Source organism: Macrotis lagotis, chromosome X, assembly GCF_037893015.1.
Source record: "Macrotis lagotis isolate mMagLag1 chromosome X, bilby.v1.9.chrom.fasta, whole genome shotgun sequence".
Classification (NCBI taxonomy): domain Eukaryota; kingdom Metazoa; phylum Chordata; class Mammalia; order Peramelemorphia; family Peramelidae; genus Macrotis; species Macrotis lagotis.
Window position 1 is genome coordinate 691592275 of NC_133666.1, and position 26839 is coordinate 691619113.

A 26839-nucleotide genomic window follows, 5' to 3' on the forward strand; every position below is an offset into this window, starting at 1 on the left:
GCTTCCGGTCCCTCCCCTCGCCTTCCGGCGGACGCCCGCCCCTCCCCGCGCCCGGACGCGCCGGCGCCGGCGCCGTTGCCATGGAGACGGCCCCGCGGGCGGCCGCGGGGGACTCGGCTGGGAGCGGCCGCGGAGCCGAGGAGCCGGGCCGGGGGCTCGGGGGTCGGGAGCTGCGGGGACCGTGCCGAGAGCTGCCGCGGCGCCGCCGCCGGGGGCGGGTGAGCGCGGGGCGCCCTCCCTGGGGCCACCCTTCCCCTCCCTGGGGCCACCCTTCCCCCGGGAGCCCCGCCCTCACCTGGGGACCCTCGAAGCCCCCTCCTCCCCCTCCTCCCTGGGATGCCCCCCCAGCCCCGCGCTCCCCCGGGGGCCCGCCCTGCTTAAAGTCTGGACCCCCTGGGGGGGACCATCCTCCTTCCTGCCCCCTCAGGGAGCGTGTGCCCACACCTGAGAGCTCGCTGCCCTCCTGCTTGGCATCCCTGTGCCACCCGCAGCCCTCCTTCCCCAAGAGCCCACCCCGGTTCCCCTGGAGGGAGACCCTTCCACGGAAAGCCCCTCTCCCTCCGCATCTGGGAGGTCCCCCGACTCGGATACCACCCCCTTCCCCAACCCTATTCCTACTGCCGGGAGCCTCTGCCCTGTTGCTTCATCCCAGGAGGACCCCTTCCCATCCAAGATCTCTTACCCTAGCCATTCCGTGGTACCTTCAGACAGTCTCCCCAGATGCCACCTCGAGATCCACCCGCACTCCTCCCCCCTGCAATCTCTCCGCTCATGCTATGTGTCCACCTTGTGTTAAAACTAGCAAGTTAGAGAGACAACAGGAGGCCTGCCTTCGGGGGCAACACATTCACAAGCATATACGACCGGGAAACAGGCCTTTCTTAGCCCTTCTCCGGGTCAGAAGGCCGGGGCTCCCGGCTCAGCTTTGCTCCTGGCTCCCTCTGTGAAGCTGGGCAGATCTGTGATTTTGCCAGCATCAAGAAAACCCGGGAGAGCCCTCCAGCAGGGCAGACCAGTTCTCAATCTGTTTGACCAGATTTCAGAAGCTTTGTGGGTCATGGACCCTGCTGACAGTCCAATGAAATCTACAGACTCCTCCGAATCCTGTTTTAAATGAATCAAATGAAATGGGATTATAAAAGATGCCAAGGAGAGTTTGTCAGTTAACCCCTTTATGAGCCAGGCCCTCTACTAAGCTAGAACATTGTATTTCACTTAAACTGAAATCCACTTATTAAATTTGTTTTTTTAAAGCCATTTATGAATCTCAGGTTAAGAGCCCCAAGGAGTCCTGGAAAAAGGCCCGAGTTCCAGAGAGGTTGATGCCCTGGGTCACCCAGCTCTGGAATTGGAATCAAGTCCAGGGTCCTTAGCCTTTCAATTGTACCTTCAGTCTCCCCAGCTTTGGGATCACAAACCTGTCCATCAGCAAGCACTAACTCAACAGTCATATACCAGGGAATGCAAATACAAGCCCAGAAAGCAAGCTTTCCCCTCTGGAAGCTTCTGTTTCAAGGGGAAAGACAACACAAGCTTAATGGTGTTGGGAGTAGCAGAGGGCAGAGAGGGTTCCCTTCCAGAAGAGCTCAGTCAGTGAGAGAAGAAGAGATGGGAGGTTCTGAATCAGGCCCCTCATTTTACAATTGAGGAAACTGAGGTCCAGGGAGGAGACATACCTTGGGTCACTCAAGGGAGACAGCCCCTGCAGCTCCACTTATTCTTCGGCCTTCCCCAGGTCATCTTTTGGTCGTCAGGATGGCCCATCTCCTGGGGAACCAAAACTGCATGGACAGCTTGAGGAAGGACATCACAGACCTGCAAGGAGCCATCGTGGACGTGTTCTCCCGAGCTGGGGCAGTGCGCTTCCCCTCTTGGAAGTTCCCTAACAAGATGTCCTGTGACCTGGACTTGGTATCTCTCTTGGAACACTATGACCATGTGGAAGGGAATCCTGAGTTCACTCAGCTTTCTCATGTGGTGCTCCTGGAGCTGGTGATCGACAGGTGAGCAGGTTGCAGCTTTTTAACCACAGGAGCCATCCAGAACTGGCATGATAGGCAAGCCCCCATGGGTGGAGGTGTCTGAGGAAGAAAACACTAGCGGCATCAATATTCCACTTTTTTTTTTTTTTAGTTTTTGCAAGGCAATGGGGTTAAGGGGCTTGCCCAAGGCCACACAGCTAGGTAATTATTAAGTGTCTGAGGCTGGATTTGAACTCAGGTACTCCTGACTCCAGGGCCAGTGCTCTATCCACTGTGCCACCTAGCTGCCCCTTGATATTCCACTTTAAGGGTTGCAGATTGTTTTCCTTAGTTCCCAACAAGGACCAATGACATTATGAGGGTAACATAATGGTCAACTCGCTCTCTTCTCCTGAGTCATCAAAAGTCCAATAGCAAGGCAAAAGTCTGGATGAATAGTGGTGGCATGGGGTACAGTAAGTAACCTTGGTCTTTCTAAATTAAGGTTTGTCTGAGGCCATGCCCATTCAATGACTAAAGACTAGGTAAAAATTGAAACAAAAGATGGCCTAATTTACCATCACAAAATTATCAGTCTGGGGAAAGACCTTCAGAATTTCTGGCAGAACACAAAATAATTGGTATTTATACTCCTTCTAAGACTTCCATCAGAACCTAAACGATGAACCACCCAGGGCTCCTTGAGGGCCATTATTGGCCAATCTATGAAAGCCAGAGTGATTTGGGTTTAAAGGCAAGTCAGGTCACACCATTTGAAATGCAATGGGCTTTTTTGTAAAGTCTCTTTCCAGCAACTACAATTGGATCCTTACAATTATATTCCCATTTTACAGATGACAAAACTGAGGCTTAGGGTGGTTAAGTCACCCAGCCAATAAGTATCCCAAGCCTGATTCAAACTCTGGTCTCCCAGAGTCCAGATTTAGGACTATGAACTGCACCACCATACCTCCTACCCTTTCTAAGGTGCTATGGAGAGGGTGGGGATCTATGTTGGTCTTGGCTGCTTAGGTGCTTCAGGAGTCAGCTCTGTTCTTGCTGCTCCTATAAAGAGAAAATGGGCCAGGAAAGGTGCTGAGATGATCTGTGTGTGGGGTAAGAGGTGAGCCTCTCAGCTACAGTCCTGACTGCTGTTTATCAGTAGTAAGATCCTGGGCTGGTCACTGCCTCTCTGGGGGCCTCAGTTACTTAACTTGGACAGGATACCCACAAAGACACCAAGATTGAAAGACAAGAGAATTCAGCTTCCAAGCTTTGGAGGGACTGATTGTCACACTTGAATTTTATTAAAAGAGAACCTATAGGGGACACCTAGGTGTCACAGTGGATAGAGCACTGGTCCTAGAGTCAGGAGTTCAAATCTGGCCTCAGACATTTAATAATTACCTAGCTGTGTGACCCTGGGCAAGTCACTTAACCCCATTACCTTGCAAAAACAAAACAAAACCAAAAAAAGAGAACCTATCCTAGGGCCAAGGGACATGTCCTTTTTCTCTGTTCTAAGATCTTGTAGTTTTGTGTGGTGGGGAATCCTCTGGGGAAGGCTGGGGTGTCAAACATGTAGGAACCTAATAGATCCAAGGGATTTAGATAAAGGTTCTATTTTTCTGAAAGCAAGCTATAAAATTGTAGAGGGCAGGAAGCCCAGTTACACTACAGGGAAAGCACTGGGATTTCCTCTCCATCTCAAATAAGACCCAGAGTTCTAGGGGTTACCCTGGAGGATGGGAGATACCCAGATTCCTTATGTGAAGTGCTGATCTGGGCCTGACTTGGCCACAAATTCCCCTGTGAACATAAATGAGTAATCTGCCTGGATGGGCCCCATTTTCTCCAGCTGCAAAATGAGTGGGGTTTGGAAAGCAGTTTGAAATTATGCAAATAAAATGATCAAATTTCCATACCAGAGATTCTATTATTGGGTTTATCTTCCAATCTAAGACCCACCCCAACTAATATTCCCTGTTCTAAGGGCCTTCCCAATCTTGACATTCCCAGTCCTGTCTTTCCCTCTATGGCCCCTCCCAGCTCTGATATGTCCTATTCTAGGACCCCTCCCATTGGCATTCCTTCTTCTAAGACCCCCCTCCCAGCCTTGATATTCCTTGTTCTAAGGCCTCTACCAGTCTTGACTTTCCCTGTTCTAAGACCCCTCTCAGCCCTGACATGCCTTGTTCTCAGCCCCCCTTCCTCCAGCCTTAAGCTTCCCTGTTCTAAGGCTTCTCTCAGCTCTGACATTTTCCCTGTTCTATGGGCCCTCCCAGGTTCTGACTTGTGATATTCAAACCTGCTCAAAGAGCAGATTTCCCATTTTTAGGACCTTCCTTTCTCTCTCCTAAAGAGAGAGTGGTGTTTTTTGCTTGTGGTCATGGTTGGTATTGGTTGAACTTCCCTTTAGGTAACTACCCAACTCTTCCCTGAACCCTAGCCATTCCATCCCAAGCTTTTTTCCCTTGCATCAAAGTCTTGTCAATACACAGTCTTTCTTTTACCAAATCTCGAGTCCTGCTGTGATGCTCCTACAGTGCCAAATCCAGATAAAATATAATCTGTGTCCGTAAGGAGCTCACCCTAATAATAGGGGCAGGGGTGCGGTGAAGAACATGAACATGTAGCCACAATACAGAAGGAGCCCATGGAGGTTTGGGAGGGAGGGAGGATCAGCATGACTGGCAGGTTGGTGTAGGTGGGAACAAGGCCTTTGATAGAGAGGAGGAGGGAGAACGAGTCCAATTTGTGGGGCCATTGTTGCAGACCTGGAAACAGGAGGTAGGGTCTGCTGGTCAGAACCCAATCTGGGCTGTAGTGACTGGATCTCTAGTGGAACAAAGGAGACAAGGGGCTTAGTCAAATAAAAGTCACATGCTGGCCTTTACCTTGGCCCATGGCAAGCTCAATGGGAATTGGGGCAGCTAGGTGGGGCAGTGGATGGAGCACTGGTCCTGGAGTCAGGATGACTTGAATTCAAATTTGACCTAGACAATACTTAGTCACCTAACCCCATTCATTGTCTTGTAAAAAACAACAAAAAATAAAGTGGGTGAGCCTTTTTCCTGGAACTCCTGATGAGACAGATGTGTGGTAGTGGTAGGAATGGTCTCCAGGCCTGGCTTTGTTTTTCTTGCTTTCTCAGTGGGGTGGAGTGAGGGGAGAAGAATGTGGATTTTTTTTTTCGTTTTAAAGATTTTATTTATTTTGAGTTTTACAATTTTCCCCCCCAATTTTACTTCCCTCTCCCCACCCCCCACAGAAGGCATTTTGTCAGTCTTTCCATTGTTTCCATGGTATACATTGATCTCAGTTGAATATGATGAGAGAGAAATCATATCCTTAGGAAAGAAAGTATAAGCGATAACAAGATCAGATGAAAATATCAGTTTTTTTTTTCCTAAATTAAAGTTAATAGTCCTTGGTCTTTGTTCAAACTCCACAATTCTTTCTCTGGATACAGATGGTATTCTCCATTACAGACAGCCCCAAATTGTCCCTGATTGTTGCACTGATGGAATGAGCGATGTTGCTGTTAGAGTATACACTATTTTTCTGGTTTTGCTCATCTCATTGAGTATCTGTTCATGCAAATCCTTCAAACTTCCCTGAATTCCCATCCCTCCTGGTTTCTAACAGAACGATAGTATTCCATGACATACATAGACCACAGTTTGCTAAGCCATTTCCCAATTGAAGGACATTTACTTGATTTCCAGTTCTTTGCCACCACAAACAGGGCTGCTATGAATATTTTTGTACAAGTGATGTTTTACCCTTTTTCATCATCTCTTCAGGATATAGACCCAGTAGTGGTATTGTTGGGTCAAAGGGTACGCACATTTTTGTTGCCCTTTGGGTGTAGTTCCAAAAAGAATGTGGATCTTAAAAAAAATAACATCGTATTTTTTAAAAAGAAATATGTAAACTTGAGAGTCCTGAGACCAATACACCCTCTTTAATCCGAGTTCTCAATGATTTGGATCTTTTTCCCAATTTTTTTTTTTGACTTAGATCTTTGAGCTGAAGGTGTGGGTCAGCCATTAGGGGTCAGGTATTCAATGTTTATCTTTCCTATATTTCTTCTTTTATTAGATTGGAAGGAAGTTCAGGCTAATGCTTTTTTTCTGAGGCCACCCCCCCATTCACCCTGTCTGATTGACCTAAAGTTGTTTGAGTGTTACTGCCCCCATTCCCTTCCCATTAGCTTTGTCAAGCATTTGGTACATATTAGGTGCTCAATAAAAGCTTGTTGCCTTCTTGGAGACTATGCAGAATCCTGAGGAAGTGGCATTCCCTACCCTCAGTGAGCTTCTGGGAATCCTAGCAGGTGAGAGTTGTAGGTATCCTTAGAACATAGAATATAGAATATCAGGAACTGGGAAGGGCCTTAGAACAGGGAATGTCACAGTTGGGAAGGGCCTCAGAACAGGGGATGCCAGGGCTAGGAGGGACCTCAGATCAGGGAATGCCTGAGTTGGGGGTGGTCTTAGCACAGGGGATGTCAGAGCTGGGAGGGACCTTAGAACAGGGAATGCCAAAGCTGGTAGGAACCTCAGCACAGGGAATGTTAAGTCTGGGAGAGTCTTTAGAAAACCTTTTCATTTAGACTCTACTAGGTAAGATTTGAACAGACTCAGTTACTAGCCTAAATTGACATTGGGAGGGAGGGGCTCCTGGTTCTAGGTTGAGGTCCCAATCTACCTGGTTATGTGGCTTTGCAGGGGCTACTTCCCCTTTTCAGGTCCTGTTTCTCACCCATGGAATGAGTGAAGGCTGGGTGATCCCTAAAGCCCTAGGTCCTTATCTCTCTCTGCTTGTTCTGGGTCCCATCTGTCCAGATACCTGAGCTTCTGTCCCAGAAGGCCTTGTTTTTTCTTACTGATAGCTGTCCAAGGTGCTCACAGTTAGCTGGTCCTCAGGTTGCCTTGGTATCCAAGAGCATCGATTAGCTCCCTTGGACATCCAGTTCCTCAAGGCCTGGCTGCTTCCTGGGAGAGGGGTCAGGCTTATCTCCTTGACCTTGACTAGGTCAGCATCATAATGGATCAGTCCTGAGATGGCAGAGGGGGAGTCTTAGGGATGCCCAGCAAGATGGCCGGAGGGTCTTCTCTGGTCCCTCCATCTGTGTGTGTCTCTCTCTTTGTCCCCAGGCTCCTTTTACTTCTCCAGAGTTTCACCAGCTACACAGACAACATCACCAACAATGATCTGATCCCTGTCCCCCAAGAGGTGGGGCCCTGCATGTCCATTGGGCTCACAGTGCGCAAGTACTGGATCAGCATGCTGAAACTAGGAGAGCTCTACAGGAAATTATTGACTCAGGTAGGGATGGCCCGCCCTGCCTGGCACTTGGACCTGGCTCCAGACAGCAGGTTCTACCCCCCATCCAAGGAGAGGCTGCCTGAAAATGGGTGGGTGGTGTCACATACCAGGACTTTTCCCTCTGCCTAGGTCTGGGGGGGGGGTCTTCTCTCATTTCTTACTTTTGTTGTATTTTGCAAAATTCACTTTTGGTTTGGTGGTTATTTCCATTTCTATTGTTGTCAATATTGTGCATACTATTATCTTGGCTCAGCTGAACTCATTCTGCATTCATTCACGTGGCTCATCCCATGCCTCTTTGCATTTCTTATATAATCAGTTCTTATAGCACAATGATATTTCACAGATTCCCCCAAACCATGGACATCTATCTGCTTGGTTTTCAATTCTTTGCAATCATAAAGACTACCACTATAAATATTTTCGTTTACATGGCTTCCTTGGAGTATAAGCCCAGTAATAGAATCTCTGGTATGGAAATTGGATTATTTTATGTGCATAATTCCAAAGTGCTTTCCAAAATGGTTGTACCATTTCACAGTTCTACCAACATATTAGTGAGCCTATCTTTCCACAGCCCCTCCAGCATTGACTCTTCCTTTCTTTTGCTATCTTGGCAAATTTCCAGGGTGTGAAGTGAATCCTCAGAATTGTTATGATTTGCATTTCTCTCATGATTAGTAACTTGGAGCATTTTTTTTCATGTGGTTGTGAATCCTGGCCCGTTTCTTCTTTTGGTACATTCACATACTTGACCACTTATTGTAAAGTGGCTTTTGGTCTTTTATACCCACAAACATGCATGCACTTATGTGTATCTGTGTATCACAAAATATAAAATGGATATTTTATAATATTTATATATTATTATCCATTTATCTTGGATATTAACCCCTTATCGAGAAATTTGACACATAGATTTTTTTTTTCCCCATTTGACCCCTTTCATTCCTAAATCCTGATACTGCATTGTTGACTATGCAGACACTTTTCAGTTTCACAGAGCTATTTTATCTTTTGCATTTGCTTCTACATCTTTGGGTTAAGAATAGATTTTTTTTTTAAACCATAGCTGTGAGAAATAAAGCTGTTTTTTTCTTTTAATTTTTCTCATAGTGTGATCTTTACTCTTTTTTTTTTTTGCAAGGCAAATGGGGTTAAGTGGTTTGCCCAAGGGCACACAGCTAGGGAATTATTAAGTGTCTGAGGGCACATGTTAACTCAGGTACTCCTGACTCCAGGGCTGGTGCTCTATCCACTGTGCCACCTAGCTGCCCCCAATAGTATGATCTTTAATATTAAGCTTATATATCCATTTAGAATGAATTGTGAAATGGGGTGTTATATGGGGGTCTGAGCCTAATTTCTACCAGACTGCATTCCATTTTCCCAGCAGTTTTTATAAAATAAGGAGTTGTTTCCTAGGTAATTTATGACTTGTATCAAACACCATTGTTTTTGATTCTCCATTATCTAGTCTGCTCCACTGCTCTACTGTTTGTTGGTTTTTTTAATGAGTGCCTAATCTTTTGATGGTGGCTGCTTTATAATACAGTTTTAGGTCTGGAAGTAGTAATTTCCCTTTGAACCCAATTTTTTTCATCATTTCCCTTGATATTCTAGATGTTTTGTTTTTCCAATTTGTTACAATTTCTTCAAGTCCCTTAGAGTATCATCTTGATAATGTCACTGGTACAGCATTTTTTTTTTTTAGGTTTTCACAAGACAAACGGGATTAAGTGGCTTGCTCAAGTCCACACAGCTAGGTCATTATTAAGTGTCTGAGGCCGGATTTGAACTCAGGTCTTCCTGACTCCAGGGTTGGTGCTCTATCCACTCCAGCACTTAGCTGCCCCATGGTACAGCATTAAAAGTATAAATTAACTTTGGTGGTATTATCATTTTTATTAGATTGGCATGACCTAGCCATGAGTATGTATGTATGGGTAAGTTATCTGGCTCTTTAAGTTGTTCTTTAGATTTTAAGGATGACTTGGTAACTGAATCCATCCAAGTTTTTGGTGTGCTTTTATCAACTGATTCCCTTGTAGATGTAATTAGGAATGGAATTTTCCTTCTATTATTGCCTCTTGGATTTTGTTATTATTGCATAGAAATGCAGGTAATTTTTGAAGGTTTCTTTAGAAGCCTACAATATTGCTTAACCGACTGTCTCAGTATCTTTGATAATTAAGAATATCCAAGTCATATCATCAGCAAAAGGCATAGTTTTATCTCCTCTTTATCTATTAATATGTTTAATTGCTTTTTGCTATTACTAGTATTTTAGAATTGTGTCAAACAATAGTGAAAAGAATGGACATCTTTGCTTTACTACCTTATTTGATGAAAAATATTCTAATTTATCTCTATTGTCTATGATAGTTCTTTTTGTTTTAGATAGATGCTTTTTATTTTTATTTTGTTTTTAATTTATTTTAAGCAGTGGAGTTAAGGAGATTTGCCCAAGGTCACACAGCTAGGCAATCATTAAGTGTCTGGGGTCATATTTGAACTCAGGTCCTCCTGACTCCAGGGCCAGTGCCCCTTAGATGATTTTTATGATAATTTAAAAATAGGTTCCTATATGCCTAAACTTTGGAGGTTGAGGGGTTTTGTTTGGTTTTTCTTGTTTTCTTTTTAGCATAATTATACTTTAGCAATATTGTACTTTTCCAAGAGTTTCTTCCTCTCTCTTGAGAACATCATGTAGTTTGAATGTTTTTGTTTCTAAAATAATTATGTTGATTGTTTTCTAATGTTGAGTCATCCTTGCTTCCCTGGTATAAATCTGACTTGATCATAATAAACAATTTCTTGGCTAAATTGCTAGAGTATGTTTGACAGGGTTTTATTTAAATTTTTAAAATCTATCTGCATTAGCTCTCCTTCTGTGTTTTATCCTTCCCTGGTTTAAATATTAAGACTATATTTTTCCTAAGAGGATTCTGGTAGTGTGCTTTCTTTATCAATTTTTGAGAATAATTTGTATCCTATGGGTACTAATTCTTTAAAAGTTTGATGGAATTCTCCCATGAATACTGGAATACTGGAATTCTCCCATGAATATATGGAATACTCCCATGAAGACCAAGAGTTTTTTCCTTTGGTAATTCCTTTAGAGTTATCATCTATTTCCTTTTCTGAGACCGGATTATTTATCATTTCTATATCATCACCTCTTAGTTTGTGTATGTTACATTTTTGAAGTTATTCTTCCATTTCTGGTCTGCTTCTAGTTTTGTTAGCAAACTACATATAATAGGTTTTGATTATTCTTTTTGTTTCTTCTAAGTTTTATGTTATTTCACCTTACTAATATACTATTTTTTTTTTGCAAGGCAAGTGTGGTTAAGTGGCTTGCCCAAGGCCACACAGCTAGGTAATTATTAAGTGTCTGAGGTTGAATTTGAACTCAGGTTCTCCTGATTCCAGGGCCGGTGCTCTATCCACTGTACCACCCAGCTGCTCCTAATTTACTATTTTCTTGATAGGTTTTAGCTTTATTTTTCATTTCTATAGTCATTTCGGTTCATCTAGTTCTCCAGTTTTTATTATTTCTTCCTTTGTGTTTATTTTTAGGTTTATTTGTTGAAAATATTTTTTAAAATATATATTCAGTTCATCAATCCTCTCTTTTTCTATTTTATTATTGTATGTTTATAAGAGCAAGATTTATAGAACTACCCTAGTTGAATTCTAGAAATTTAAGTGTTTCATCATTATCACTTTTATTTCATATAATCACTAATTATTCCTAATATTTGTTTTTTGACCCACTCATTATTTAGTTATGTTTCCATTTGAGTCTGGTTTTTGCTTGTACATCCTCATTCGATGGCTATCTCATCCTGTTATGGTCAGTAAAGGATGTTTTTATTATTTCTTCCTTTTTTATACATTTATTTTTATTATCCCTGAACCCTAATAAACAAGACCAGTTTTGGTAAAAGTGATATGTGGTCCTGAGAAATATGTATATTCTTTTATAGTTCCAGTCAGAAGATACCATAAATATTTTAGCTCTAGTTTAACTCTGTTTGGTCAGTTCTATTTTTTCTGTTATGTTTATCTTTCTGTTGCATTTATTCCAAATTGAGAGACAGTGAAATCCTCTGTCACTGTTGTGTTGCTTCTTGTCTTCTTGTAAGATCAGATAAGGTCTGATAACATTCCCTTTAGGAATTTAGATGCTAAGGCATTTGGAGAGTTTACTTTTAATAGAGAGCTACCTAGCTGCCCCTCTTTCTTGTTTTCATCTCATTTTAAATTTTTTCTTTTTTTTTTCCTTCTCAGTTAAGTAGCCAATAAAAATCTTTTTCTCTTCCCCTTTAATTTGTTTTGTTGAGTAGTTTTAAAATTTTCATTTTTTGCCCCTTTTCCCCCCCTGTATTTCTCATGAAATTGAAACTTTTGAAGCACCTACTTTGGATTCCCTCTTCTAAAGAGTTTCTGTTATTGCCCCATGCTCTCCTCACCTTTTAATATTGAGCTTCATTCTTAGAAATATCATCACCAGCAGATGATAGAGAACATATTTCCTCAGGGAAAGAATATTTCTATGTCCTTGATTATACAATTCATTATTGATCTACCTTTGGTCTTTTCTCCCATCATTTGCCTTGAAATCTCTTCCTAGTGTCTGTCCCCTCCTACACCTCTGGGTGTCAGTTGCCCCCCAAAGCCCTGATTCCCTTTCTCTTGAGCTAGGCTCTATGGGCCATCTCTAAGCATTAGAGCCATTGCAGATCGTACCAATTTTAAAAATTCCTTCTCCTAGAAGAGCATTCAGTAGTAGTACTCCCTCCTACCACAGGAAAAAAAGATTTTCCCCTTCTTCCCTTTTCTAATTCCTTCCATTATGTTCTCACCCTATAGATTGTCTTCCTAAGAGACTTCAGGAAGTACTTTCCCTTTATTGTTAGCTTTTGACTTGATAAGAATACTTTCCATATTGCCCCTTGATCATCTTCCTCCCCTCTTCCCCTTTGTAACTTTCTTCCATTCTGTAACTTTGGTCCCCTCACCCAAAACAAAACATCAATTCACCTTTAGAGAGTGTGTTGTTATGCTCTCTTTGAGAACTTTAATCTTTAGGCTGTCTCTGTGCGTCCTTCACGATCAATGTTTTGCTTGCATGGAGATCATTCTTTCTTTTTTCTTTTTCTTTTTTTATTAAAGATTTTTTTTTGTTTTGAGTTTTACAATTTTCCCCTAATCTTACTTCCCTCCCCCACCCCCTTGAGAAGGGAATTTGTCAGTCTTTACATTGTTTCCATGGTACACATTGATCCAAATTGAATGTGATGAGAAAGAAATCATATCCTTAAGGAAGATACATAAAGTGTAAGAGAGAGCAAGATCAGACAAAGATATCAGGTTTTTTTTCCTAAATTAAAGGGAATAGTCCTTGAACTTTGTGTAATCTCCACAGTTCTTTCTCTGGATACAGGTAGTATTCTCCACTGTAGAGAGCCCCAAATTGTCCCTGATTGTTGCACTGATGGAATGAGCATGTCCATCAAGGTTGGAGATCATTCTTTCTTTTAATGGTACTGCTTTTTCCTTTTCTTCTTCCAGATTGTCCTTTACTTCTGTGTGTCTGCATTCCCAAACAGTCTCCCTTTTGTTTCTTTGGTGAGACTTGTGGATTCAAGTTTTTATTTGGTGAATTATTTCTGCTGTGAGGGTCACACATCTGCTCTCACAATTCTTGCTTTTAAGCCATTTTAGAATGTCCTGCTATGGTTCCATGTTCTCTTGGGAATCCACAGGGTCCTCAGCCTCAACAAGTGTTGATTCATTTTCCTTTAATCTTGCAAAATTTATAGGGCAGCTTGGTGGCAGTGGATAAAGCACTGGCCTTGGAGTCAGGAGTACCTGGGTGATTTGAACACTTAATAATTACCTAGTTGCATGGCCTTGGGCAAGCCACTTAACCCCATTTGCCTTGCAAAAACCTAAAAAAAAAATCTTGAAAACTTATTCACAGATGCCTGAATTTTCATCTTTGATCTAGAGGCCCTTTGTCCTTTTCTTATTATTGTCTTTCTTCTTGGCTATCTTTGCTCTGCATTTTCTTTCTTCTGAGAACTTTGGAAATTTCAACTTTTTTTTTCCCCCCATTTCTCCCTTTTGCTTACTTTTGCCCCCTCCTCTTTTGATGACTGATCTCAGATTGATTTTACCCTTTCCCTTGCTGGGCCATTCGTGGCTCACCAGCATAGATCTTCCCCAGAGACTTCTGGAGGGGCAGGACAGGTCCCAGGTAGTCTCCCAGCACCACCCCCCCCCCCATATATTTCCCTCTGTTCTTCAGCTCTCTGGCAGAGAGAACTTTTGTGACAGAACACAATTCTTCTGGGATTATAGACTGAGCAAATTTCTCAAGTTTGGATTTCTTCAGTTGGAAGAGCAGAATGTGCTGGGGGACGTGAGGCACAGTTAGATCCTGTGCAAAGCCCATGGTGGAGATGGTACAACCCTGAAGGAAGGGAGAGGGTGCTAGGAATCATTGACCTACTTGGTGTTTCATTCATTGAGTTTTTCCCTCATTTGAGTTCTTGGTGACTATAGAACTGGCTGAGTTTGCCCTATCTTGGGTATATAATTCCTAATTGAGAGGTTGTGAGCATAAGATAAAATGCCTAGTCCTTCATGTTGTGGGTCCCTTGAGTAAAAAGTCTGTTCAACAGCTTCCACTGCTGCTTTTAGGTCTTGAGTCACATCTAGACTATTCATCCTGTCATTTGAGACCCCCCTCAATTTGGTACCACTCATCCTTTTGGGATTCAAGCGTTTGATGCTCCAAACCAAATTTAAGAGATTATCACCCCCCCCCCCCCAATCTAGAGCTTGAAACAACTTGGGTTGGGCCAACCAACTGGGGAAATATCTAAGCTGGGATCAGAACTGTCTTCTAACTCCAAAGATGATATTCTTACCATTAGGAATTGAAGTGAGGACCTTCCGTAAATGAGGTAAATCACAGAAGATATGCTTACCATGTTGGAAAAGAAGTAAGATTATTCTCCCCATTCTTCAGATGGGGAAGATGAGGCTCTAGGAGGTGAACAGACTTGCTCACTGTTATACAGTGGCTGAAACCTAATGGGGCCTGTACAAGTCCAAGGGGGAGCATGATATGCCATGGGGGTTGGGGATGCATTTCCCACACTGCTAAAGTCAGAGAACAGGACAATAGATCCAGGTCCTGGCCTTCACCCTGCTGCCTCTGATATCAAACCAAGCTGTTCTGGGCACATCAGCCATAGCCTCTTGAGGGCCAGGCCAAGACTCAGGACCTTCTGCTTTGACAGGACTGGCCTTCAGTTAATAGACATCTACCAAGCACCAGCTCTGGACCTGGGTTGTGCGAAACACTAGACTTACAAAGAAGGGCCAAAAATGTTCCCTGTCCTTCGGGACATCCTAATCCAATAGATGATATGCATACAAATATTTACAGAATAGGCTAGAGAAAGGAGAAATTAGAAATAGTTCATGAGTAAAGTGGCCAGAATGGAGATGGCTCTGTTCTCTCTAGTGCCTCCATACCTTAGCCCTGGCTGAGCCTTGGCCCAAGTCTCTGCTCCCCACTTCTGAACAGAACTCAGAATACTGCTTCCTCACCCCCTACATCATTTTTCCTCCCTTTCTATTTCTTCCTTAATAGAAAAAGACAAAAGAAGAAGATTCCTCTATCCTCCTGGTCCAAAATGAGACAGCTGAGAAGCATCCGGTTGTCCCCAAGCCCCAGCCCAAGCCTGAGGTCTCAGAAGAAAGCCAGAATGAGAGCACCAAGGCCCTGAAGCCCAACCCCCCAGCTTCCTGCTCTCCTGCCCCCCCAAAATCCTGCCAGCCTCAGGATACCAGCCCTCCCGGACCGCCGGTGCCTGCTGCCTCCCCCAGTACCACCTGCAGCATCCACGTCCAGACCATTGACACATCCTTGATACCCTGTGATGCTTGTATCAGTGTCCAGCGGAGCCTGTGGGAAGTCAGCAAAGCCATCGTTGACCTGTGTGCCACCCAGAACCTGCCCTCGGCCCTGGGCAAGTTTCAGCATCTGCTCCAAGAGACCATGGGGCAGCAGCCTATGTCGCCAATGGACCTGAGCTACTGGGCAGCCGAGCAGAGCCGAGACCTGAACCGGATCAGCAAACACTTCACGAGTCTGAAGGAGGTGATCAGCCCCATGAGGTTGCAGCTGGAGGAAGCCGAGGAGCTGAGAGTGCAACTGGAGCAACGGTTGGAGGGCCTGGTGCAGAAGCAGCAACAGGAGAGGGCTGAGCAGGAGCAGCGGCAGTTGGAAGCTGAACAGCGCTGGGCTGGCAAAGGAAAGGAACAGGGGCAGGCCCTGGCCCAGCTGGAGCAGGACAAGCAGGCGCTGCTCTCAGGTTATCCATCCCTTCTGGCTCTCTTTCCTACTTCCTCTGCCCTTCCCCGTGGCCTCCCCTTCTACCCCCCTGCCCTTCCCCTTGCCCTTCCTTTACCTCCTTGCACCCCACCTTCCCTCTGACCCTCTTTCCTGCCCTCCTACCTTCCCTTTGGCTCTTTCTAGACCTCTCTCTAGCTGCTGCCCCCTTGGTGGTCAGTCTGGAGGAACCTTAGCCAGTTGCCTTATTTGAATTTTCATGTACCTCAATTTCCTCCTTGGTAAAATGAAGAGTAGGGGAAGGGTGTTGCACTCAATGACCTCTGAACCTCTTCCAACTCATGGTCGATGCTTTGGGGATTCTGAGGGCCATGAGAGAAGCCAGCAGGGGCTCATTTGTAATGGAGCTGGTGGGTAAGTTGCCCTTGACCACCCTAGAAAGAGAGTGCAGAATGTCACCAGGATTCTTGATCTGGATCACAGACAAGCAGGGGTGATTCCAGAACAGGATCCCAACCTGTTGAGAAGCAGAAGGTTCTTTAGGGATAAGCAAGTCCATCCCTATGTGAAGCAGGGAATCATTCTCCATCCTTCTTGCTTCCTGGTTAGGAAGTAGGAGGCAGGCATTTCCTTTGGGGTCACCTTCCATGGCCATCCAAACCAACCCAAGGCAACCCAGACGCTTTCTAACAATCTGGGCTTGGCACGAATGGGGATTAAGGGTGGAGGAGGATCCTCCAAAGCATACTCAGGTCCCCTGGCTGGTGCCCTGCCCAAGGGCAGCTGATAGAGACATGAATGGGGATTAAGGGTGGAGGAGGATCCTCCAAAGCATACTCAGGTCCCCTGGCTGGTGCCCTGCCCAAGGGCAGCTGATAGAGAATAGCGCTACTCCTGGAGAGTGGTGGGTGAAAAAGAGACTGGTGAGCTTTGGGGGTCCCGGGGTCATCATCTCTTATAGCATCTTGATGGCTCCTCTCCTACCCTGCCCATCACCCTGCCTTCCATGCCACCAAGTGTACAGGATATATGCCCAGTTCTGAGGCTAGAAGACAAGCTCTAATGTCTCTGGCTGCTCTGGGGAACTGGGTTCTCTGTGTGAGTCACTTCTGCCTTTACTGGACTCAGTGTGGGTCCCTTACCTTTATTTATGCATGACGAAAATTCAGTGAATTCCGAGGCCTGAGAACAACATTCTACAAAGTCACACTGCGTATTGATTTTTATAGCTGAATTTGCATCTGCCTAGAGCCAACCTTTGCTGTCCTTGAGCTGAGCTCAGGAATTTGGCTTTCCCTCTGAATTAGTTTAAAGTTAGAATTAATGGGAAAAACTGTCATCTTCCATCCCCTCAGCTCCTGGGAGAATATCAAGACATCTGATGTCTGAATACTGTCCATGCTCCATTAACGAACAAAGCTCAGTAGGTGCCAGGGAATCTGCTCTCTTAGGCCACTAACAAGATCTGCCAATATTCCTTCATGACCAGGGAAGCAGTCATGAGCACCCTCAAGGCTGGGTCTTTGTCCCTCAGTTTATCTCAACTTTCTGATGCCACAGTTACTGGCGGACTTGACCATTTTCTCTGTACACAGCCTCAGACCTACATGCAGCCTTCCTAGAACATAATCAAAGGAAGGGAGTGTGTGCATGCTCTGCCAGCCTCGAGGTTTGAGGGAAATGTGGTGGTGAGGAGGGTGGACATCGAGGAGAGAGAAGGAAAGGAGAACTGGGCTCTCTAGCTCTTCCCCCATGCATGGAGCAGGTCTGAGGGGCTTGGGGGGGGGGGTCAGAGGTGGGAGGGGCTTAGAGCAGGCGGGGAGTCAGAGGTGGGAGGGGCTTAGAGCGGGGGGGGGGGGGTCAGAGGCGGGAGGGGCTTAGAGCAGCCTCCTCCTCCTCACGGTAACACTATCTCACAGCAGCTACTATGTATCTCCCCTCGCTCCCGGATCTGCTCTCACACGCCAGCCGTGGCCGCCCTGTGCTCTGTGTCTCCCAGGGAAATCTTACCTGATCCCGGGGACAGTGGGAGAGGTTTCAAAGATCATGTAGTTGAACCTGTCCCCATTTTACAGAGAAGGAAACTGTGCGAGAGAAGCGAAGAACCTGTCCTCAGTCACCCAGCATGGGGCCTGGGTTAAGAGGCTTTTATTTTGGCTTCCTTAGAAACAAACCTCCTGAAGAAGACGGTGGACGGGCTGACCGAGGAGCTGAAGCGGAATCAGGACACCATCCAGACCATGGGTAAGCTGCTCCTTGGGGCCCCAGCCTGAGGTACAGCCATGCCAGAGCAGAAGTACAGCCGCCAGGCCTTTGTGTATCTCTGTCCCATTGGCTCCTTTCCCCCTCGGTTTCTAGAGTCAGCTTATAACTCTGTTCAACAGATGGAGTTAAAAAAAAAATCCTAATAAGGTGCTTTGCAGTTTGCAAAACATTCAATCATTCACTCCACAGTGTTTAAGAGCCCCAATGTGCTAGGCCCTTGGGACAGAAAGACAGAAGAGAAACAGTTGCTAAATCCAGGGTGGCCTGGGGGTGGGCAAAGATGGCAGAGAGGGAGGGGAGCCAGGGCATCAGGAGAAAGAGAGACCTCTGGGGTGGGGAGGGGTATATCCCGGAGGGACGAATGCTGCAGCAGCCATTGGAAGGAGGGTTCCTTCAAAATAAGAAGGAAACAGATCCCTTTCTTCGGGGTACACATATACCTCTGAGCCTAATGAGTGATTACAGGGGACTCTTTAACCACACAAGGGAGGAGCAAAGGAAACCCAGGAGCTCCAATAGAAGTTTCTTCCACAGCTGGCAGAAGATAGGTGAGGGATATGAGCCCACGTGAGGACAACTTCCCAGAAGGCAATACAACCTTGTTGGTCTTTGTAGGGAAAGATCCCTCTCGGATGCTGCTTAGGACTGAATCTGGGACTCTGAGCACAAACGTTGTGGAGGGGGTTGAGAGGAGGAAGAAGAGGAGGGAATGTGCTCTGGCTAGCAGAGGACCCTGGAGATGGTGTGAGTCTGTGGGCCAGGCTCATTAGGGATGTCCCAAGTTACTTTTGGTTAGAAGCCTCTAGGTTGGTGAATGAGGGATGGACCAGGTATCTGAGGACATCCAGGAGAAGGGATAGCTCTGGAGGTTCTCTACCAGAGGAAACGGAGGCATTCCTGGAAGAGGTCAGGGCGAAGGTCATGGTGTTCGTTTACTGGGAGCTTGTGGTACTTGTCTGCTGGGGGGCTGTGAGGTTTGTTCTCTGGGGGTGGTAGAGTGTTTGTCCTTTGGGATTTTATATATAAAATTTGAACTTAGATTCCATGGGGAGGGAGAGATCGCCAAGACTCCCCCAAGGTCACACTTAACAACTGAGCTGTGTATTTTGGAGAGGTGGGTTTAGGTGGTGTGTACCTGGTCTGTCAGGAGGGTTGTAGGTAAATTCATCTACATCTTGAGAATCCTAAGAAAAACAACATCCCATCAGGAGAGAGGGGCATGGAGGTACAGGATCAGGGCCCTGGGGGAAGCTTTGCAGCAGAGTGGAAACTGCCTTTGCAAAGGCATGGTGATGGGAGAGGGAGGGCTTGTCTTGGGTGGGGAACAGTGAGAAGGCCAGTGTGGTGGACTCACAGAGGAAACTGAGTTGACATGGCCAGAGCTGACCTGGGGCCCTGGAAGGACAGACAGGGGAGGATTGGTAGCTGATTGGATGGAAGGTTAAGGATAATCCCAAAGTTGGAGCCTGGGAGACTTCTAGAAGGGCAGTGGCTCCAAGTGTCACCCGAAATGTGGCCATCCTAGGAGGATTGAGGGAAAGAGAAGTTTGAGCTGTCCAAGAAACAGCCTGGCTGGCATTCAGACCTGGAGCCAAGGAGCGAGGTTAGAGCTGATGGATACATGTAGGAATCATCTGCATAGAGATGAGGACAGCCCTTGGGAACTGAGATAGTTGAGGAAGAGTTGATTCAGTGGCCCACAGTGGGAGGGAGATGGGGCATGTTCCCTCCTTGAAGGGAGAGCATAAGGCCAGGAAAAGAAGGCAGATGTGGAATGGAGCCCTCTGGGGAGCAGGACCCACATTATGGGCAGAAGCTGCTGCAGCTCTGGGAACCTGCTGAGGGGTGGCCAGGGAGCTGGGATGCCCGTGAGGGGAAGGGGCCAGAGAGATGTCTGAGGTCAATCCCCCCAAAAACTAGCAGCTAATTGTACCTCAGCTTAGTCTTTGTGTCCACAGGCCAATAGGGTCATAGGTCACCTGGTCCAACTCTCTCATTTGGCCCTGTTGTGGCCTCCCCAACCTCCCCCATCCCCTTGGTAAACTGGACCTAAAAGTATTGGGGGGGGGAGTTATCTTCCAGAGGCCAAGAAAGAGAAGATGCTAGAGGACATGAGCAACATGGTGAAAAAAAGTGATGTCAAACAACTGGAGTCACGGGTGCTGCTGCTGACTGGGCGCCTGGAGAATGCCAGTCAGCAATTCGGCTGGGCCAGCACGGAGCTGGACAAGGAGAAGGCAAAAGTGGACAGCATGATCCGGCACCAGGAGGTGAGGCTGGGCTCTGGGGCCCAGTGGGGGTCCACAACCTGCACTGTCCCACCCAGAAAACCCAACTGAGGGCTGTGCCTGATGCGGACCGAGACAATGCTGCCCTTAGGGGGCTGGCATATTGTAGACCTGGGGTCAGGGGAAGGTGCTTGGGAAAGGCAGGGATGGAGAGGGTCTCCTTCAGCCTTAGGAGCATCTCAGAACCTGGGGCCTATTGACTGTAGGAGGGACAGCTCTCAGTTGACCCATGAGCCAGCTATAGCAGAGGAGTAGGTGGGCAAACAAGCAGGGAACTTCCAGGTGTCTCACTCCCTCCTTCTTTTTCCCTACATGTCCCCATGTTAGGTTATAGAACCCCAGGGTTTTCAGTTTTGATTACCGTTTACCATGGAAACAATGCAAAGATCATCAGACTGCCTTCTGGGGTTGGGGGGGGGGGGATTGTAAAATTCCAGACCTTACCAAAAATGATAGGTAGAACCCCAGAGAAGAGTTCAAGATTTACCCAGACCCGACTCCTCTTGCCCTGTAACTTTAGCTCGGCTTGGAAAGGGAGTGGTTCCAGGTTAGGGTTAGAACTGGGGCTGCTGAAGGGAAGGGGCTGGGACCCTGGGGAAGGTCTGCTGGCCTCTGGGCCAGGGGATCCAGGCTGAGAGTTCTCATCTCCTGGGCCAGGACTGGGGTGAGCGATGGGGCTAAACTGGACTGGCCCAGAGGTTGAGGGCAATGAGGGATGGGTCTGGGGTTTGGGGACCTGGTTAAAGGGGGCTGCTCTGACTAGTGAGGCCCAGTCTGGGGAATGGGCCTTGGACGACCTGCTTCAGCAAAGCCTCATCCCACCTCCTCTGGGTCCAAGGGAGTTGGGAAACGACCGCCCAAACCGTCCATCTTGGGGGCTGGGCCCTGGCCTCCCATACAAATTCTTCCCATCTGGGCCCTGCTCCTAAATGACCCCCACTCCTTCTGGGTTTCAAATGGGTTGAGGAAAATGGGGCATGCCTTGACCAAGGCAATGAGCAGGCTAAGTGGGCCTGGCCCTTTGTCCCCTTCAGTCCCTACAGGCCAAGCAGAGGGCCTTGCTCCAGCAGCTGGACAACCTGGACCAAGAGCGTGAGGAGCTCCGGGTGCGCCTGGAGGAGGCTGAGATACAGCAAACTAACCTTGAAGGCCAGCTGCAGGCTGCACGTGGAGACAAGGAGCAGGTGGAGGTGCAGCTCAAGGCCCAGCAGGTGGGCAGGGGGCAAGGGGGGGAGAGCAGGGGCAAAGTGCAGAGGAGGCCCCCAAAGCCACAATGTACCCCCTCCTCCCCGACACTGTGGAGGAGTCTGGGGTGCCATGATGCTGAGTGTATTTCTTTTTTATTTTTTTTAAATTAAAGATTTTATTTATTTTGAATTTTACATTTTTTCCCCCAATCTTACTTCCCCCCCCCCAGAAAGCAATTTGTCAGTCTTTACTTTGTTTCCATGTTGTGCATTGACCCAAATTGAGTGTGATGAGAGAGAAATCATATCGTTAAGGAAGAAACAAAAAGTGTAAGAGGTAACAAGATCAGACAATAAGATGTTTCTTCTAAGTTAAAGGGAATAGTCCTTGAACTTTATTCAAACTCCACAGCTCTTTATCTGGATACAGATGGCACTCTCCTTTGCAGACAGCCCCAAATTGTCCCTGATTGTTGCACTGATGGAATGAGTGAGTCCATCAAGGTTGATCATCACCCCCATGTTGCTGTTAGGATATACAAGTGTTCTTCTGGTTCTGCTCATCTCACGATAGCTGAATGTATTTCAACAGTGAGGAGTAGAGGCAGGAAGGTTGGAGGCCCCAGTGGGTAAACCTGGGCAAGGCACATTCTACCTCTGGGCCTCAGTTTATCTTTTTACAGAAATGGAACCAGTTCCAGGGCAGCTCCTTTGTGAAGGCAGCCCTTGAAGCACATAGATGAAACACCCCCTCTTTCCAGGGGTGGGGTATGGCAAGGATGAAGGAACAGGGTGCAAGGCTTCCTCTGCTTGGTGGGCCTCAGATGGATTGTTGGAGGTCAACCTTATCTTGGGAAGACTGAGAGGCCCAGATAGCCCTAGAGCAGAAAAATGGGGAGCAAGCATTGAAGGTCCCTTGTAATGAGAGAGAGGGACTTCACTGGCACATGGAGAGAAAGCTCTCTCCACCAATGCCCATCAGCACCTTGGCAGCTTAGGGCCCCCCCCAGCCCCGCTGAAGTCCCAGCTCAATCCTCCCCTTGTTTCCAGGTCCCCTCAAGTGCCCGTCTTCCCGCTATCACTGAGGCCCAGATTCTCCTGTCTGGGTCCTGTCTGGCCCAGTTGTAGATATGCTGTCTCTGCCATGAGACTGGAAGCTCCTTGAGGGCTTCCCCACAATGCTTAGCAAAGGACTTGTCCCATTGCAGGGGGTTTAATAAGCATTAGATGACTTAGTGTTAGAGTTTCCTAGCACCCTGAGGCTCCCACCAGGCCACAACCGGTATGTCTGAGATGGGAGCTGAGACTGGGTCTCAGGGCTGTGACCTGGTTGGTGCCTGTCCAGGGTGGTTATTACCATTACCACCAGCACCAGCACCATCGTGGCTGGCACAGCAAGACCCCTGAGGGAGGTGGGGCGGGGGTCCTGCTGCTCAGGGTCCTTGGCAGTGGACATCCCCTCCTATGAGGCCCTGCTGCCCCTCAAGCTTCTGACTCAGGGTGGGGTCTCAGGCCCCTGGGCCTGCTGAGGAGCTGCCTGGTGCCACTGTGCCCGGTGTACCCTCATCGTTCAACTGCCACCCCCCCCCAGGAGCTGCTGCAGAGCCTCCAGCAGGAGAAACAGGACCTGGAAAGGACGATGGAGGAGCTGCAGATGACCGTCTGTAAGCTGGACAAGTCAATCTTGGAGCTGAAGGAGCGGGAGAGGCTGTTGGTGGCCTTCCCTGACCTCCATGTCCCCAGCGAGGCCCAATTTGAGAGTAAGAAGTGGCTTGGGGCGGAGGCCAAGGCTGGAGCAGGCAGGTCCCACCAAGTGAGCTATGGAGAGTCCCCAACAGCCTAGGTTCTGGGGGACTGAAGAGAAATTACAGAGAGAGAGCAGGCCCCAGACAAGGGCTGCAGAGGCCAGCAGGCCCACCCTGGGAGCCCTCTTGCAGGTGTGTGTGTCAGGGGCCTAAGGATCCCTGAGGACACTGGAGAGTGGGCAGCTGAGGGCCCAGGGTCTCTGATGAGGGTCTTCAGGCTTCTCCCTGTTGCAGAAAGCCTTTCCTGAGCCTTCCTTTGGGAGTCTCCCTTCTCTCTGGAAGCCTCTGGAACTGATCCTGTAATGAGCTTGGCTGGACATAGCAGCCTCTCTTTCCATCCCCAGCTCTCGGTACTGCCCTGCCTGGCACACAGTAGGCACTTCATGAATAAATAAAGGGGGGGAAGTGAGCAGAGATCTCCAGCGGGTGGGGCCAGCCCTCTCATTTCACAGAGGGGAGGCTGAGGTCCAGAGATGGGAAGGGACTTGTCCAGGGTCTTGGGGGAGGAGGCATGTTTGAACTCAGACATCAGGATCCTTCCACATTGGCACCCTGAGCCTTGCCATGCCGTGCCACTAAAGCCCCAGAAGGAGCCTTGGCTCCTTGGGAACAGCTGAGTACGAGCTGGGAGAACTCAGGCCGGCCCTGCCTCCAGCACTCTGGGGAGTATCCCTCTGGCACCTCAGTTGGAAGGGGCCTTGGGGCACATCTCTTCCAATTCAGCTCAGGCCTGTGCAGGAGTCTCTTACACCCCCTAACACGTGGTCATAATCCAGTCTCTGATGGGGCCCTCTGGAGATGGAGAGCTCACTACCTTCCCAATAGCTCCTAGTTCTGCCCTTTGGGGTCAGGATTACAGCAGAGTCAATTGAGTGCTATGGCTGGTGTCTGCCCCCTCCTGAGGCTGCGAGGGCCATGGGCACGGGCAGGAGGGCATGGTCAGCTTTCCTTGTGCCTTAGGTCACCTGAGATTAACTGTGTGTGTGTGTGTGTGTGTGTGTGTGTGTGTGTGTGTGTGTGAGACAGAGACAGACAGAGAATGCATGAGTATGACTGAGCAGCTGTGAGTGTGTGGCTGAGGATGGGGGGGTGTGAGACATTTTGATGTAAGGCAGGTGCTATGGGTGTGTAGATTTGAGTGGTGCATGTGCAAGTGTGAGGGTGGCTGTGAGTGAGTGTAGGAGTGTAGTGGGGGTGAGTGCACGTCTACAAGTGGGGAGGGTGAGTGTAGGGTTGCACATAGGTGTGAGTATATGTCTCCAAGGGTAGACGTGAATATGAGTGAGCATGGGGGTGGGCGTGGTATCCAGTGCTGCTCTGGTGTCTTTTCTGGCTCCAGGCTCCTCCAGGCTCACTCAGAGATGGGGGAGAGGGGGACTAGGTGGCTCCATGGATATGCCTGCTCTATCAGCTGCCAGGGCAGCCCAGAGAAGGCCCAGCTCCCTGAGGTGGCCCCAGCTGTCACGTGTGCCCATCCCCACAGGCTCTGGCAACGTGGTCGAGGACATGGAGAGGCAGGTGCAGGCCAACGACATCCGTATCCACGTCCTGGAGGAGGAGAATGGCCGACTGCGGGCCACACTGGTCAAGCTGAAGGAGGTGGCCCGGCAAGGAGGTCTCAAGGTGAGGGATCCCCCCACCCCCAGCCTCCTCCCAAAAGGAGGAGGAAAATGGCAGAGAGGTCCAAGGGCGGAAAAGGAGAGACCGAAGGAAGATTTGAAGCCAGCTCTGCTGAGTCCTAAACCAGTTCTTTTCCATCCCATTCTTCAACAGAGGGCCCCGGAGGGCTGCCTGGTGGGGGGGGGGGGGCTATCACTCCTGTCACTGGTTCTCTGGGTTTGTACCGGAGAGGACCGGGGTGGGGCCAGTGACAGTCCTGAACACAGAGCTCTGACCCACACCTGGCCGTGCGGGGCTGGGGAGATTTCCATGGGGACAGCTCATCCTCACTACCTTTTGTGGGGGAATTAGTGTGCGCATGACATGGAAAAGAATGGATCTGGAGCTAGAAGGGGTTTTGAGTTAGAAGGAACTCAGAGGCTGCTGGCCTGGGCCAACCCCCTTCACATCACATGTGGGGAAACCGAGGCCCTGGGAGCCACCGGGGTAGTGTCCAGACAGGATCTGAATCTCCATCCTTGGGCCCCTGAAACTGGGCTTTCCACTTCCCTACCCTGCCTCCAACACGCTGAAATAGTGGAGGGAGGGCAGACCGGGGAAAGATCACAGGACCACAGTGGAAGGATTAGCTCCCTGGTGGGGGAGCAGGGCTGAATGCAGTATTCACAGATGACAGGAGGCAAGACTGGTGCCAATCCAATTGTGCCACTGGCTCTGGGTGCTTGAGAACCTCTCCTTCCCCACCCCAGGCCACATTCCCTTCTTCAAAGTGTGTGTGTGGACAGTTTGGGGTTGGAATGAGCCCCCCCCCCCCCCCAGCTCTAACCTCCCCTGCTCTAAGGCCCCTCCCAACTCTGACCTCTACGATTCTTTCTGATTCTTTCCAGCTTGTCCCAGAGGCCCAGCTCTGGTCTCCACCTTCTAAAGGGACCCAAGCAGGGAACTTGAGCCATTTCCGAAGACCTTCTCCAGGGTGAGTGTCCTGAATGACAATTGAGGGAGGGGGTGCTGCTGGGGGTGCAGCCTCAGGTCCCACTCACTGCGCCCTTTGTCCCTGCTCTAGTCATCTCAGAGGGACTGCCCTCCGCCAGGACCGTCCAGCCACCGTCCGCCCCGGCAGCGAGAACAGCCTCTCGGGCCGTGCCTCCCGGCTGCAGTCCAACGGCTCCAGAACCCCTTCTTCCCAGAGGTCCCTCCAGTCTCCCTTAACCATCACAGGCTCATCCAAGACCCCCATCAGCCCCAACATCGCCTACATGGAACTCCGCGGGAAGGGCAGTGGGAAGCGTAACTTGGCCGTTTCTGCACACCAGCTGAGGTAGCAGGAGGCAGCCTCATGGACGAGAGGGTGGTCCATGAACCAATAAAGCCACCAGCCTGGCCTTGGCCTTCCCACCACAACTTGAGCTGCAGCAGCCTCGGGGCAGCGGGCCCTGGTGGGGAGTGGGGTTGCCTGGCAAAGTGGGGGTGGCCCTGAGGTCTGGCAGGAACGAGGAGATGGGCAGCATGGCACTCTAGCTGAAGACCACCTCTGGGGTCAGAAGGAGCAGACACCGTGCCCAGAGAAGGGCCCCCTCCCCAAAGGAACAAAAGCTCTGGGGAAATGTGGGAAATCTTCATGACTCCATGGCCTCTGGACCTCAAGATTCCACCCTTCTCTCCTCCCACCAGCTCCCCAATAAGTGACTGAGATCTCTGAGCTCCCCTACCCCACTTTAGAGAGAAGCAGGCACAGGGGAGGGGCTTGGGACTGGTAAGCACAGCTCCTGGTCCTCAGGACCATCCTCACTGTGCCCAAGGTCTTCCCTGCCTCCGGCCTGTGGGTGGACCCCAAATCCTTCAAGCTGACAATGCCCCCCCAGGTCCCAGAAGGGGGGGATAAGGACTAGCATGCACCTAGAAGGGTCTTGCTGCGTCTAGTGGAGGAGCCAGGCCCCTGTGCCCCTGCAGGCCCTTCTAGCTCCTTGGCTGTCACCACATCTGGAGGGAGGCTGGCCCAGTG

At 48.5% G+C, this 26839-nt stretch overlaps 1 protein-coding gene across 2 annotated transcripts; it reads left to right on the forward strand.

The window, feature by feature from the left end:
* Positions 1-103: 103 nt before the first annotated feature.
* CCDC157 (coiled-coil domain containing 157) lies at positions 104-26238 on the forward strand. 2 transcript variants are annotated; one of them, XM_074206338.1, is made up of 11 exons: positions 104-218; positions 1736-2003; positions 7124-7295; positions 14971-15694; positions 17839-17916; positions 20020-20207; positions 21260-21436; positions 23004-23172; positions 24701-24840; positions 25725-25810; positions 25901-26238. In XM_074206338.1, exons 2-11 carry the CDS (start codon positions 1756-1758, stop codon positions 26157-26159), a joined length of 2241 nt encoding a protein of 746 aa, XP_074062439.1. In that variant the 5' UTR covers positions 104-218; positions 1736-1755; the 3' UTR covers positions 26160-26238. The 2 variants fall into 2 exon arrangements, with proteins under 2 accessions (XP_074062439.1, XP_074062440.1); XM_074206339.1 differs by lacking the exons at positions 7124-7295; positions 14971-15694; positions 17839-17916; ... (4 more) ...; positions 25725-25810; positions 25901-26238 and having other exon boundaries at positions 1736-2007.
* The last annotated feature ends 601 nt before the right edge of the window (positions 26239-26839 follow it).